The sequence below is a fragment of the Saccostrea echinata genome, unplaced genomic scaffold, assembly GCF_033153115.1.
Source record: "Saccostrea echinata isolate AGI-Se365-2 ecotype Australia unplaced genomic scaffold, CSIRO_AGI_Sech_v1 ptg000086l, whole genome shotgun sequence".
NCBI classification, from domain to species: domain Eukaryota; kingdom Metazoa; phylum Mollusca; class Bivalvia; order Ostreida; family Ostreidae; genus Saccostrea; species Saccostrea echinata.
Genome location: NW_026889835.1, coordinates 719,539 through 734,402, shown reverse-complemented (window position 1 = coordinate 734,402; position 14,864 = coordinate 719,539). Strand labels below are relative to the sequence as shown.

At 33.2% G+C, this 14,864-nt stretch overlaps 1 protein-coding gene across 5 annotated transcripts in view; it reads right to left on the bottom strand.

Annotated features, from left to right (window-relative positions):
- The window catches only part of LOC133177003 (uncharacterized), an 80,048-nt gene extending 65,421 nt beyond the window's left edge, over nt 1-14,627 (bottom strand). For 3 of the 5 annotated variants that reach the window (XM_061312082.1, XM_061312081.1, XM_061312080.1), the window contains exons 1-2: nt 13,924-14,627; nt 13,208-13,336 (exon numbers count right to left, since the gene is read on the bottom strand). In XM_061312082.1, coding sequence (XP_061168066.1) covers nt 13,208-13,336; nt 13,924-14,034 — 240 coding nt within the window. In that variant the 5' untranslated portion in view covers nt 14,035-14,627. The remainder of the gene's footprint in view (nt 1-13,207; nt 13,337-13,923) is intronic. The other 2 variants (XM_061312078.1, XM_061312079.1) reach the window with 1 other exon arrangement.
- Nucleotides 14,628-14,864: the final 237 nt, after the last annotated feature.

Below are 14,864 nucleotides of genomic sequence, written 5' to 3'. Positions count from 1 at the left end.
GTATTAAAAGAAAATACATGTACCAAGATTAGTCTCTCCAGGAATGTCATTCTGTCAAACAAAATATGTCCTGATTTATTTTGAAGGAAAACCATGAATCTTTATTTCTGCCCATCATCTTGCATCAATTGAGAATTCTATGTCAGTTTCTGCAATAGTGCAGGGTGGTACATAAGAGTGCATGTATTCAATTCTACTCACAGCACAATCTAATAATTATGTAGATTAAAAAACCTGATGGTGGCAATGTTAATGATGGTGGTCAAAAATTTATTTTCACTTTGAACAGAAAATTCATAAATTGCCTGAAAGACACACGATAAGTGAAGTCCCTTTGAATTTTTTATCTTCTCGATAAGTGAAGTCCCTTTGAATTTTTTATCTTCTCGGTATAATTTTAAGTCTCTGAAGACCTTACCAAGCTAGAGCCTCGTGAATGAGAGAACTTTAACTGATATTACTGCAGCATTGTACGTGATTCTGGTCTGATAAATATTGCATGATGGGAAACTCACTTTTCTGCTGAGGTCCCATAATAAATCCTGAGCATGCTATTGCTTACTACATACCATCAAACAAAAGGGGATTCTTTTTCTCTTCAGTATAAACTACAATAAGCCAAATCAATAAATTTTCCATTATTATTGAAAATCTAACTTCTTGGAGCATGTATCCTTTGAGAATACAGGGATGCTTCTAGGGTTTCATTTAGACTCAATCGAGTGTGGTGCAAATAACAATTAGAAATCAGGCGCTTTGTCTGTGTCCTATCACCATTAATGAGTGAAATATGAGAAATCTATAACGGTTATGCAGAGACATAGATCCTTCAAAATAAAGCATATGGATTGCCATATTGAACATTGCTAAAAATCAACATTAAACAACCCTCAATATTTTCCTGTTTTATGATTAAAACATTTCATTATTGGGAATGACTCGAGATCAAAATATCATCTGAAGGTATTTTTCCTTAAAAAATTGTTGGAGAGGAATCTTCATGTCATTGTGCATGCAGATACCAAACAAATTCATCAAACATCTACGTAACAGTGTACAACATTCATAGTCAAAAATTCAATCCAGTCTTTCAAATTTTCATGTTACTTGAAATATTCATTTTACTTGGTCTATTCAGTGATAATTCTAGCATATACTATAGTTTCTATCCCCCACAATTATTTACCTCAAGCAAAAAAAAAACAAACAAACAAACAATTTTTTTTTAACAGCCAATCTTTAAAACTGTTCATTTTGGAAAAGAAGACAACATATGCACAGACTTTGGGAAAAACTCCAAATACAACTTGTTTGCCTATGAATAGCATAGTGCTGATACTCAGCAAGAAATAATGTTTCTTTTGATATAAATGAAATATTCAACAGAGCATATAAATACTATCATGTTACAATTATTATTCTGAGATTTTTTTCTAATTAAACTTTAATTAGAGAAAGGTGTCATTTTTTTTTTTATATATATCAAATTATATCAATACATTAATATTGGCATGTTTTCTGATATGCTACATGAGAAATCCACTGATTTAAAAAAAAAAGCTTGCGTTTCATGCTTACTGTAGTATACCAGTACATAAAGAAAATAATAAAAGAAAGACTTTACAAAGTCTTTGAGTTTGCAAGAAAAACAAGGAAAATATGCTTTAAAAATTGTTTATGTCTTTGGGAAGTAAAGAAAAATTTGGGTAGATAAAATTGCAAATAATCCTTGCATCAGTAAAATGAACTGTCTGGTCACCACATGTTGACGAGCAAAAAACTACGATGGCCGATAACGGCCGTCAATTTACACTAACGTTATGTGTGTAACATGTCCAGCATTTTCAATTAAAACTCACTGACACATTACACCTAAAACGAAAAGTGTACAAAGTGTACAGTGTCAAAGCAAATTCCATGTACACTCTACACCAACGTTTTACGTGTAAAATGTCAGTAAAACTTTCATGTACACTCTACACCTAAAGGTGATATCAAGATTCAAAACAGATCCAATGTTTCTTTATCGTGCTGCTCCCTCAAAGTGCCTCTTGATGTTCACATAAACCTGAAGTAATTTTTATTTATATTTTCGTTATAAGGAAATGGCTAAATAAATGCGTCTGTCCAGTAGAAGATATCAAACAGTTCATATAGTTCTGGAAGTGAAAAATCTTGTTTCTAGTAAATATGGATGAAAGGTTATAATACATTTCAAAATATATAAAGTGAATCATTTTCTTTTACTTAGCGGTAATATTTACAATCATTTTCACACAATGTGAAATGAAAACAAGAATTGTTTCATATTGTGTGAAAATTATCACTTTCCATTTTTTGACTGGAAAATTTAAATGCTGATGTACCTCTCCTACTGGCAGACTGATCCGTTTTCCAAGCTGTGTCCTAAATAGCATTTTCGATAGTTATTATCATGATCTGAATAAGTACCTGTAATTTAATTGATGACCATTTTAAACCTTTCATAAAATACTAATTTTGCTCTTTACTGATTATTTACCGAGGAACTTAATTTGCCAGCATTTCCTCAGGCCCCAAAACCATAAAATGAGAATAGACTTAAATTAAAATTTTGAATTTTTTTAAAAATATTGTTGCTTAAAAATTTGCAATTTTATATAACATTTAAACTGAAATATATGATGAAAATTTGGTTTCAATATCAAAATTATTTCAAAAGTTATATTAGTTTGAAATTTTGACTTAAATCTATTCGCAGTTTATGGTCTTGGTGCCAGATCTATGTGAACTTCAAGAGGCACCTTGCGGGAGCAACACAAAGAAACACGTCTGGTTCTGTGTTGAATCTTGATTTCACCTTTAGATGTAGAGTGTACCTGAAAGTTTTTCTGACACTTTACACACATAACTTTGGTGTAGAGTGTACACGGAATTTGCTTTGACACTGTACACTTTGTACACTTTTCCTTTTAGGTGTAATGTGTCAGTGAGTTTTCAGTGACAATGCTGTAGATGTTACACACATAACGTTAGTGTGAATTGTCGGCCGCTATCGGCCATCGTAAAAAACAGCCCTCTACACAATACACTATATTAGGCAATTCAAAAGATGCTGTTACCTACGATGGCCGATAGCGGCCGACAATTTACACTAACGTTATGTGTGTGACATGTACAGCATTTTCACTGAAAACTCACTGACACATTACACCTAAAAGGAAAAGTGTACAAAGTGTACAGTGTCAAACAAATTCCGTGTACACTCTACACCAAAGTTATGTGTGTAAAGTGTCAGAAAAACTTTCAGGGACACTCTACATCTAAAGGTGAATCAAGATTCAAAACGGAACTAGACGTGTTTCTTTGCGTTGCTCCCGCAAGGTGCCTCTTGAAGTTCACATAGATCTGGCCCCAAGACCAATAAACTGCGAATAGATTTAAGTCAAAATTTCAAACCAATATAACTTTTGAAATAATTTTGATATTGAAACCAAATTTTCATCATATATTCCAGTTTAAATGTTATATAAAATTGCAAATTTTTAAGCAACAATATAAAAAAAAATTCAAGATGCTAAAAAATCAAAATTTTGACTTAGGTCTATTCTCATTTTATGGTTTTGGGGCCTGAGGAAATGCTGGCAAATTAAGTTCTTTGGTAAATAATCAGTAAAGAGCAAAATTAGTATTTTATGAAAGGTTTAAAAGGGTCATCAATTAAATTACAGGTACTTAATCAGATCATGATAATAACTATCGAAAATGCTATTTAGGACACAGCTTGGAAAACGGATCAGTCTGCCAGTAGGAGAGGTACATCAGCATTCAAATTTTCCAGTCAAAAAATGGAAAGCGATAATTATCACACAATATAAAACAATTCTTGTTTTCATTTCACATTGTAAATATTACTGCTAAGTAAAAGAAAATGATTCACTATATATATTTTGAAATGTATTATAACCTTTCATCCATATTTACTAGAAACAAGATTTTTCACTTCCAGAACTATATGAACTGTTTGATATCTTCTACTGGACAGACGCATTTATTTAGCCATTTCCTTATAGCGAAAATATAAATAAAAATTACTTCAGGTTTATGTGAACATCAAGAGGCACTTTGAGGGAGCAGCACGATAAAGAAACATTGGATCTGTTTTGAATCTTGATATCACCTTTAGGTGTAGAGTGTACATGAAAGTTTTACTGACATTTTACACATAAAACGTTGGTGTAGAGTGTACATGAAATTTGCTTTGACACTGTACACTTTGTACACTTTTCCTTTTGGGTGTAATGTGTCAGTGAGTTTTCATTGAAAATGCTGTACATGTTACACACATAACGTTAGTGTAAATTGACGGCCGCTATCGGCCATCGTAGTTACCGGACTCAGCCTGGCAAAGAGAATAAAAAATCACCCGATTTTTATCTTTTTGTGAGAGAAAAATGAAGGTGACTCTTAACCGTTAGCCTAACAATGTCAATGGTGTATGAAAAAAATGCGTACACCTGAGTAAAGCTTCACATTCTGGGTGTTTTATAACATAAGGCCAGGGACAAAAACCACGAAGAATGAATAATTGTGCTAGGCAGTACACAGTGAAATTTTCACCAGACAGAAGTTCTACCTTTGTGCTATTTATCATTTCATAAAAATAGGTAATTAACCTTGATGGTTCTTAAAGATTACTTAAGTTAAGAAAAAATGAGACAAAGATCAAGAAAGATAGAAAAAAACCACACAAAGTTCTCATATTTCTCTTTTTAACAATGTGTATTAAACAGATCTTAGACAAGGCTAAGCAAAACATTGCATTTTCTGTACTTTATGACATCCTTAAATAACCATCCCAAAAGAGCATGCTCTTGTTACAGATGCTATAACGATACAGCACATGGTACTATACTGACCGATTTTCAGGTATACCTACTGGTGTGTGTTATTTGATACAGTGGTGAGCATAATTTTATTGTTTGTAAGGTACTGAATGATACCGTTGCAATATTATGCTGCTCATACTGGAGGGTACATGTATTTAATAGTTGTTTGCAATGGCTATGTATATGAATGTTGTTGTTGTCTGTATTTGTAATGATGTAGTTGTGCTGGTGGTTGATGGCAATCATGGTTTATTTGAACAAGTAGTAAACATAGTGCTTGTAGTGGTGATGAACTTGATGGTGGTGTACTACACTGCATATGCATGGTTGTAAAGTGGTTGTTGTTTTTTATTTTGCCACTTTTTTGCTTTCTGGTTGCACTGTCTGTTGCTAAGGCTATTTATGGTGATGAAGTTTAGTGCTTTATAACAATAAAAAGAAAAAACATAAAAAATCTATTTCACCATCCTTCTATGTGAGCACATACGCAAATACTTTTATAGATTTGTAACATTATCTTGATTAACCCATCAAATTTTATATTCAGATAACTCCACTGCATATGATTCAGGATTCAGTTCAATCATGCTATATTTACTTTTCTGAAGTTCAGTAAATACAGATTTATTACCCTATACATTCTTTTTGTTTTCATCACTTTGGAGTCTGAGAGCCAAAATACAGCAAACTATCGGTACGGTAGTTGCCATTTTCTGATAAAAGTCAACTGCTCATGCTGGTAGGCTTATAAAACTGGCATGTTTGGCATCAAAAATTGATGTCTGATTAAGGTTATAATATGGGTATCTAACAAAACACATCATGTTTACAACACCAGTGGGGAGGACTGAGGTAGCTAGCACTCAATAATTGATAGCAGTACTGATTTGAAAGACCATAAAAGCAGAGCTAGGAGATGTGTCCAGAATCTACAAGTGTGTTTGGCAACTCTAAACCGAATCTGCATATGGTGAAGAAAAAAATTTAGCACAATTTATGTGTAATTTTTTGTACTATGTGTTTTTTATTCTAGGAATAAAAGTGTCAAAACTGTTCTATGATATTTGAAACTCATCATATTTGTCTCACAGTTCATTGACCATTAATGGTTTTTAGTCTCCTAAGGGACACAAGAAGTGATGCAACTCATCAAAAGGTACAGAAACAATATCTAGTTACATCACAAAATTTTCACAGGAATGTAATTAGTTGTAGATGAAAACAGAAGTTTGCAAACAATAGGAAGAGAGATAGGGTATCCAAATAAAAATCTTGTGACATAACTTCAAAACATAAATTGACAAAAGTTGATGACAGACCCTGCCTCAAAACATGGGACTCATTGGAGAGGATACATAAGAAGTGATATTATTGATGTACTTCAATATAATGTCTAATCATCAAAGGTCAGATATACCCAGAAGGCCATTCCCAACAATTAGCAATATTGCTGCAAGTAGTCGTAGTTGCACTAAAGAACACATAATAATGAATGCAGACCCTGATTATTAGGACCAGAGCCGAAGCAAAGGGAGTTAAAACATCCATGGGGACTAACAAATATCATCAGTCACACACTCTAAAAGGACTGATGAATGTCATCCCATCACAATTGGACTTAATTTGTGTCTGCAGCAAACAATATCCACCCTGATCAGTGGTGGGCTGGATGTCACTTGCACAACATTACCACCATTGTCTATCTCCCTACAACCATCGACTCAATCATGGAAATTACAAAGCCTGCTGCACTGTGGACATTAACGGGATTAGCTCGACTGAATACATGCAAATAAAGCAGAGAAAATGATGTTATAATCATAATGACTTGTTTTCCTAATCATCTTCATCGGACTCCAATCAATTCCTGCTATATGTGACAGGTGCTTCTATACAGTTACCAGTCTAAGGAATCTGACACCTTTACCAAGCAAAGCGGGAGTAAAAACCTTCTTCACTGATGCAATGGTTCAGGTCACTGACCATAAATTATCAATAATTTTTTGGACTTATGTTCAAATCCAGATTAGGACTGAATTAGTTAATCACTGAAAGCACTTGTCTATTTTTTGGTCATAAAATTAAATACATGTAACTAGAAATATCCATAGGACATGAGTACTGTAGATTCCTAAATATACGCGAGGAATTAATTAACGCGTAATTACGCAAGGAGCACCACTCAGGAAATAAAATTACTCGCTTTTATTTTTATGGTGTTGAAATTAATGTTAAATCTCATTGTAAACTCTCCTTTCACGAATTATTGTTCTCGCGATTTGGCATCTAAGAGCCCTTTCGCGATATTAAGTACTCGCGTAAAATAAGGAATTTACAGTACCCCACCCAGGGTTCAGTAGTAATACAACATGAAAATCTGTATTAGTGTATGAAGTTTAATGAAAATATCTTGAATATTTCATTTAAAACTGAGTTTTAAAGACAATAAAGAGTAAAGTCAAAGGTCATTTGGAAGGTCAAGGTAAAAAAGGGACAAAGTTGGGAAATTCTCACCAAATAATATATCAGTGCATAAGCTCACATAAAAATACCTTGAATAGTTTCTTTTAAATGAACTCATCACAAATTTGAGAAAAGTGAAAGGTCATAGGAAATGTCAAAGTCAAAATTGTTGATACAATTGAATAGCTTTCATCAATATGTATAAGCATGTAAAGACTGAGAAAAATATCATGAATAAATTCTTTGAAATTAAGCTAAAAATAAATTTGATGTCAAGGTCAAAGGAAAGATCAAAGTTAAAAATTGTTAATGCAGTTAAATAGCTGTCACCAATATGTATCAACATATTAGATTTGATTAAAATATCTTGAATAGTTTCTTCGAAACTGAGCTTATCACAATTTTAAGAAAAATGAGGTCAATGTACATGTAATAGGAAAGGTCGAGGTAAAAAATGTTGATGCAAGAACAGCTCTTGTCAACATGTATAAGCATATAAAGTTTGATAAAAATATCTTAAGTTTCTCTGAAATTGAGATAATCACTAATAAAAATTATTTTTAAAAAAAGTTAGGTCAAGGTCAAAGGAAAGGTCAAAGTCAAAAATGCTGAAGCAATTGAATAGCTCCCATCAATATGTATCAGAATATCACATTTGATTAAAATATCTTGAATAATTTCTTTGAAACTGAGATAAACACAAATTTAAGAAAAGTGAAGTCAAGGTCAATGGAAAGGTCAAGGTCAAAAATGTTGATGATAAAGTTCTCATCAGTATGTATCAGCATATAAGGTTTGATGAAAATATCTTGAATAATTTCTTTGAAACTGAGCTAAACACTAGTTTTTAAAAAAGTGAGGTCAAGGTCAAAAAATGTTGATGCAGTTAAATAGCTCTTATCAATATGTTTCAGCATATGAAGTTTGATAAAAATACCTTGAACAGTTTCTTTTAAATTGAGCTAAACACAAAGTGTGATGAAAGGACAGAAGGATGGAAGGACAGAAAGACAGAAGGGTGGAAAGAAATGTAAAGGGATGTCCTAAAAGGTACATAATACTTTCCAGATACATGTATATGCATAATATTTTTTCTTCTTCTTTTTGAGTTATAAAATTACAATAGATTCTCTAATGATATAACATGCTGTGCAGAGAGTAAAATAGTCAATATGAAAGTTAATAGTTCTTCTTGGTTGCTTATAACGTTTCTGAACTTTCTAACAAGAACAATTTATTCTGAAACAAAAAAACTAGTGAGCCTTTTCAATCATCTGATTATTACCAGTCACAGGGTAAAACAATTGACAGAGCTGTTGATTCCTTGAGATGGTGAGGCTGAATACAAAATATGACAGAACTACGCATATAAAATAGCATGATACTGTGATATTTCTTTGATATACTAAGTCAGTGGCGGGGAAGACCGCTGGCCCAACGTGGAGGAGAAAATCAATATAAACAGAAACAACTTTGTGTGCAATGGTCATGCAAGTCAAGCTCACAGTAAAATCAATGCTCAGGCTAATGGGCTTACTGTCCAAAATACTCGGCTGCACAATCTCTGCTTAACTTATTGTGATAAGCTTAATGTCACATATCTCTTCTTGCTCTATTGTATGGACTTAACCCTTTAATACTTAACTACTAGACCTGCTGCTTATATTGTCTGTTGCACTTCTTCAGCTTAAATAATACAGCTTGGGCTAATCCACTTATTCAGCTCAAAACTATTTCATCTTCTGAGCTTCTTCAAGTCTAAAGTTAAACTGCAAGATCAGCATTTTTCAAGCTTTCATCTTGGGTCACTTACCAAACTGCTCTATATTTGAGTTTTTAGTGATATCTACTGAGCTATTATAAGTGAAATCCCTGATTTCATAGTGATTAACCACCAAAATATGACTGAAATACTACAATATCCAATTATTTTCTTAGTGATATCCACTGAGCTCTTAGTGATATCTTCTGAGCTCTTTGTAATATCTCATGATCTATGTGAGATCTGAGCTCTTAGTGAGATCTCCTGAGCTCTTAGTGATACTTCCTGAGCTCTTTGTGATAGCTCCTGAGCTCTATGTGATATCTCCTGAGCTACTACTGATATCTCCTGAGCTCTATGTGATATCTCCTGAGCTCCTACTGATATCTCCTGAGCTCTATGTGATATCTCCTGAGCTCTATGTGATATCTCCTGAGCTCTATGTGATATCTTCTGAGCTCTATGTGATATCTCCTGAGCTCTATGTGATATCTCCTGAGCTCCTAGTGATATCTCCTGAGCTCTATGTGATATCTCCTGAGCTCTATGTGATATCTTCTGATCTCTATGTGATGTCTCCTGAGCTCTTTGTGATATCCCCTGATCTATGTGATATCTCCTGAGCTCTATGTGATATCTTCTGAGCTCTATGTGATATCTCCTGAGCTCTATGTGATATCTCCTGAGCTCCTAGTGATATCTCCTGAGCTCCTAGTGATATCTCCTGAGCTCTATGTGATATCTCCTGAGCTCTATGTGATATCTTCTGAGCTCTATGTGATGTCTCCTGAGCTCTTTGTGATATCCCCTGATCTATGTGATATCTCCAGAGCTCTTACTGATATCTTCCAAGTTCTTTGTTGTATCTTCTGAGCTCTTTATGATATTTCCTGAGCCCCTAGTGATATCTTCTGTCTAATATCAAAGAATTAACTCCCAACACAATTTACTGTAATGCAGCCATGCAGCTATTCTTCAGTTAGTTTTATAATAGTTTCTAATGACTTGTCATATTGACTTCTATGACTATGAGCAATAGTCAACCCTTACCTCAGATAACTATTTGAAATGTTATTACATAACACAACAAAAACATGATTGTTAATTTTTGTTAAAAAGACTACTCTAGAATCTCAATACAGAGATTTTTTTACAGGCTGATGTACATAATAGCTTTTTTCAGCATTTGTGGTCTCAAGTCTTGACATGTGAACAAAATTCTACCTAATAACTTAATTTACCCCACTATAAACTGAATTTTGTTCACATGACACCATTAAAAGCAGGGATTAATCGCCTATTATTTAGGAAAATTTCTCTCAACTTAAAATTATTAAACAAAATCAAACTATATATCCTTTTTGCATGGTACATACAGGATTATTTCTATAAGATATTGTTACAAATTATGTATCTGCATGAATGGTTATAATGTTCTCTTTTAAATAATTAAAAACTTTATGTAAATGCAATAGTCATCCTGCAGTGTCGTTCAATGTTGGGAAACCAATAGCCTATAAATTTCCAATACTCACAACATAGTGGATGTTCTAAGAAAATGTATTTTTTATAACATACATGACATACTTCGCTTCAATCCATAAATCAACATTGTTTCTAAATTAACCAGGTTCTTATGTACTATATTTTCTGACATAAATTCTCCTTTTCATTAGAGGTCATCAGCCTCTTATCATTTGGAAAAAAAAATGAGCACACCCAAAGTATTGATTGTCAAACACAGGAACAAGTGCTACAGATATTTTCTGGAGTTTTAAACTGTGACTTACATTTAGAATTGGCAGTCATGTGTTACTTTCTCTCAGTGCTGTATTAGTGTATATGTATTATTTATGGCTATTTATCATTTGAGGACATTACAATAAGTAAATGTTCCATTCCATAGTTTTTCCTATGAATATAGCATCCTCTCTAGGGGCAAAGGTTGATTTGGAAAGAGGTTTATGATATACAAACTGAAAGACTGCTTTAAACCAGTTTTTCTTTTTAAATTGTACCTTCAAAATGCTAATTTAAAAAAGGATGCAAAAAGGTGTGCTTTATTTTACATTGTATTTTATTTACCTTAATGAGTAAAGTAAATCAAAGATAGAGTATTCCTATACTAGTCTAAGTCAAGCTCCTAAACATCTAATCAATCTATTTACATGTACATTGTATCCAAATATTGTGCACAGCATTTTGCTATTAAAGTGAGAGGACATTAAATCTCATTCATCTGTCAGTCTGTCAAAAAAACTTTAACCTTGGTCATAACTTTTGAATGAGAAAAGATAAAGCTTTCATATTTAATTTCACATGTTCATTAGCACTCTGATTTTTTACCCTATAACCTTGACCTTGAAGTTTGACCTACTTTTCAGAAATTTTAACATTGGTGATAACATTTGACAAAGAGAAGATAGGGTGTTCATACTTGACATGTACAGTACCAGTAACAAGTCCAAATATACGATGGTTTTTGACCCTGTCACCTTGACCTAACATAAATGATTACTTTTGAATGAGAGAAGATAAGGCAATCATATTATACATGTGCATTACCTGTTACAAGACCTTTCTGAATGTACTATTGTTTTAATTGAGTGACCGCCTTAAAGTTTAACCTACAGTACTTTCACTTTTCAAAATTTTTAACATTGGTAATAACTTTTAAATGAGAGAAGATGGAGCTTTGAAATTCATATTTTACATGTACATTACCTGTGACAATACCTTTCACAGAAACAATTATCATTTAGACTTTAATACCTTGATCTAGAAGTTTTGCCTACTTCTCTAAAATTTTACTTCTGCTCCAGAAGAGACGAGGCTTTCATATTTTTTTTCACATGCCCATTACCTGTGAAAAGACCTTTCAGATTATATTGTGATACCTAACCTCATGACCTTGATCTTGAAGTTTCATGCAATTTTAAGAAACCTTAATTTTGGCTCTAACTTCTGTCAATTCAAAATTATAAATATTTTTTGTATGATGCACAGAAAAGACAGGACACACAAACAAGGCAGTTACAATATGCCATAAATAATTGCATCTGAACCACTAAGACACCAAAAGCGGAAGACTTCAATTGTTTTCTCTACAGTTTTCCTTTTGAGGCAAATAAACCTGTGAAAATAGAGGGTCCAAAAACTTTGTGAAAATAAGTGATAGTTCAAAATCATAAATTGTTAACTGGATGTAAATACATGTAATAACAAAGATATCATTTTGGCTATCTTTATTAAAGGTCTTCTTTCTTTTTTTTTCTTTGGCTTCATATCTAGAAATTTAGAGATTCCTTTGATACACCCTTTCTGTACTAAGGTCTCATACAATTAGGAGCAAACATATCCATCTAAACATAGGATAAACATTGGATTTGGCTGCACATTGGAACGTACTGCCATTTGTCTGAATCTTTCCTTTGCTCTAAGCATATTTTGTTCCACAACATTTATACCTATATTTCCATGAGATGCTACTTTTTTAACCAACTAGTGACTGTATGTCCAAAAAGCCACATTATCTATTACCTCTCAATATTTTCAATTTTAATTTTATTGTAATGAGAAGGTTTTGAAAATGTGTAATAGGAAATTAAAAAATTACAGGGCATGAAGAAATACACGTTAATATTAAATTGTTTGGTTTACCTAAAATTATAAATCTGAACAAACATTTCTAATTGAAAATGAAAAAGGATTTTACAACCAACCAAAAAAAGAGTTAAAAAAGAATCCATTTCGTAAACAATGCAAGACTGCAAAATGTTCGAACTGTGTAAATTTCCAAGTTTCTGAAGCAATATGGAAAAACATTTCCAGAAGTTTCCACAAAAGATATGTCTTGTGTTCCCCTGTTCTACAAATCAATCATGGCTGTTATCAAACCAAAAATGGTCAATAGTGAACCCAGGGACAGCAAAATAAGAAAATACATCAAGTACAGGTGGCAATTTAGAAAGAAAATATTTTTTTGAAGGGAGGGGGTCAAACATTGCCTTTTTTTATAGAAAACACTGGATTAAAAAAATTTCAGTTCAAAATTGAAAAATAAATCAAAGCTTTCAAAGCTAGGAAAATGAAAGTTTATTTTTTGGTCACTTACCTTTAACGTTTCGTAAAGTCGGATGATGTTCGGGTGACGAAGCTGGGCTAAAATTCTGGCTTCCCTGTGTAGATTCTGGCGAGAGTATTCTTCCTTAATTTTACGGGTATCAATTATCTTAATTGCAACCTAGTAAAATACAATAAACCTCTTTAATCTGTAAAACAGGAGGCACTGGGGTGACAATTCACAACAAGACGCTTGGATCAAGCTCGAGGTTGTATTGTACAATTTGAACAAAATTCGAAGGTAACGTCATATCTGCTCTCGATCATCGACAAATTTACCAAAGTAAAAAGGCGTGGTCGACGTCACATCAAATATAGGACGCGTGTGTTCAGTTCTCCATGCGAAAATACTATATACATGTATGTTTAATTTAAAACAAAGCAAAAATAATTGTTAAAATTATTTTGTGAAGCCGTGGTTTTATGAATAATTTGATATATTGCGGGTTCAGTACTTTGAATTGTATTTAAATGTGTTTTCCGTTTGATTAATATAGTACTACGATTATACAGCAAGTATTTTCTTTGATGCACAGTATATAGCAGGCTAATACATGTATACAATATATCAAAAATCCAATCCAATTTTTAGTTTATGTATAAAATGTTGTTCGATCTGTAATAAGAAAATAACACAACTCCTCTATATATCGGCATTTTTTTTAAATATTGTACATGCAGTATTGAAAGTTAAATGAAAACACGCACCTTGCATCCTGTTACACTGTGGGTCGCAAGCTCTACACGTGCGAAGCTGCCTTTGCCCAAAGTTTGGCAGTCCATGACGTACCGCCCCAAACATTGAATTTTCTTCCCCATGATTTTCTTACTGGGATCTTATATTCCATACCTGAAATAAATCCTGATCAAAACCGAAAAATCCGTCCTTGTTTTTATACGATGGCTTTAGTAATTTCGTATAAAAGGACATAATCAGCTAGTTTTATTTTCTGTTTGTGCTATACAATGTGAATTGTTACATTACAATTTAAGTGGTCCGCCACAAGATGACTATGCTAAAAACCGAAATGAAATCTCGCTGCGGATTAAAAAACTGAATTTCCATGCAACAATATTTTGAGAATCATCATGTTCCATTTCACATTTATTCATCTAAATACACCGAAAACACAAATTCCAACAGTTCGCATGACGTTTTGTGCGTCAATATCGAGTAATGTGTGCTTGTTGAATGCAGCATACCGCGGACTTTTCGGATCAATAGCGAACTAACACTATTCTTGAATCAGAATTCGATTTCCTGCGCAAAAAATAATGTCGATGCTTCTCATTTACACGGAGGACTTTCGAACCACTTGTTACCAAAACTGCAACCTTCTCAACCATTTTTGCATGTTCACGAGCATTTCTTTAATGCACAGTCATGTGACTCGGCGATTCATGAAAATTTTATCTGCATTTAATATGATAATATGGTAGATGGAATTGCGAAGCCATGACAACAGAGCATCAATCGGACTTGTTCGATTTTTTTCTATCGCCACATATTACATTGTACGTCTACTGTTGCATGAATAGTCAATAGTTCCAGCATCTGTACCCCAAGCGCGACTACTCAGTACTCTGCTAGCTGAGAACAGGCGACATTTTTAACACGTGTCCCACCGATACCTGGGGTACAACATCCG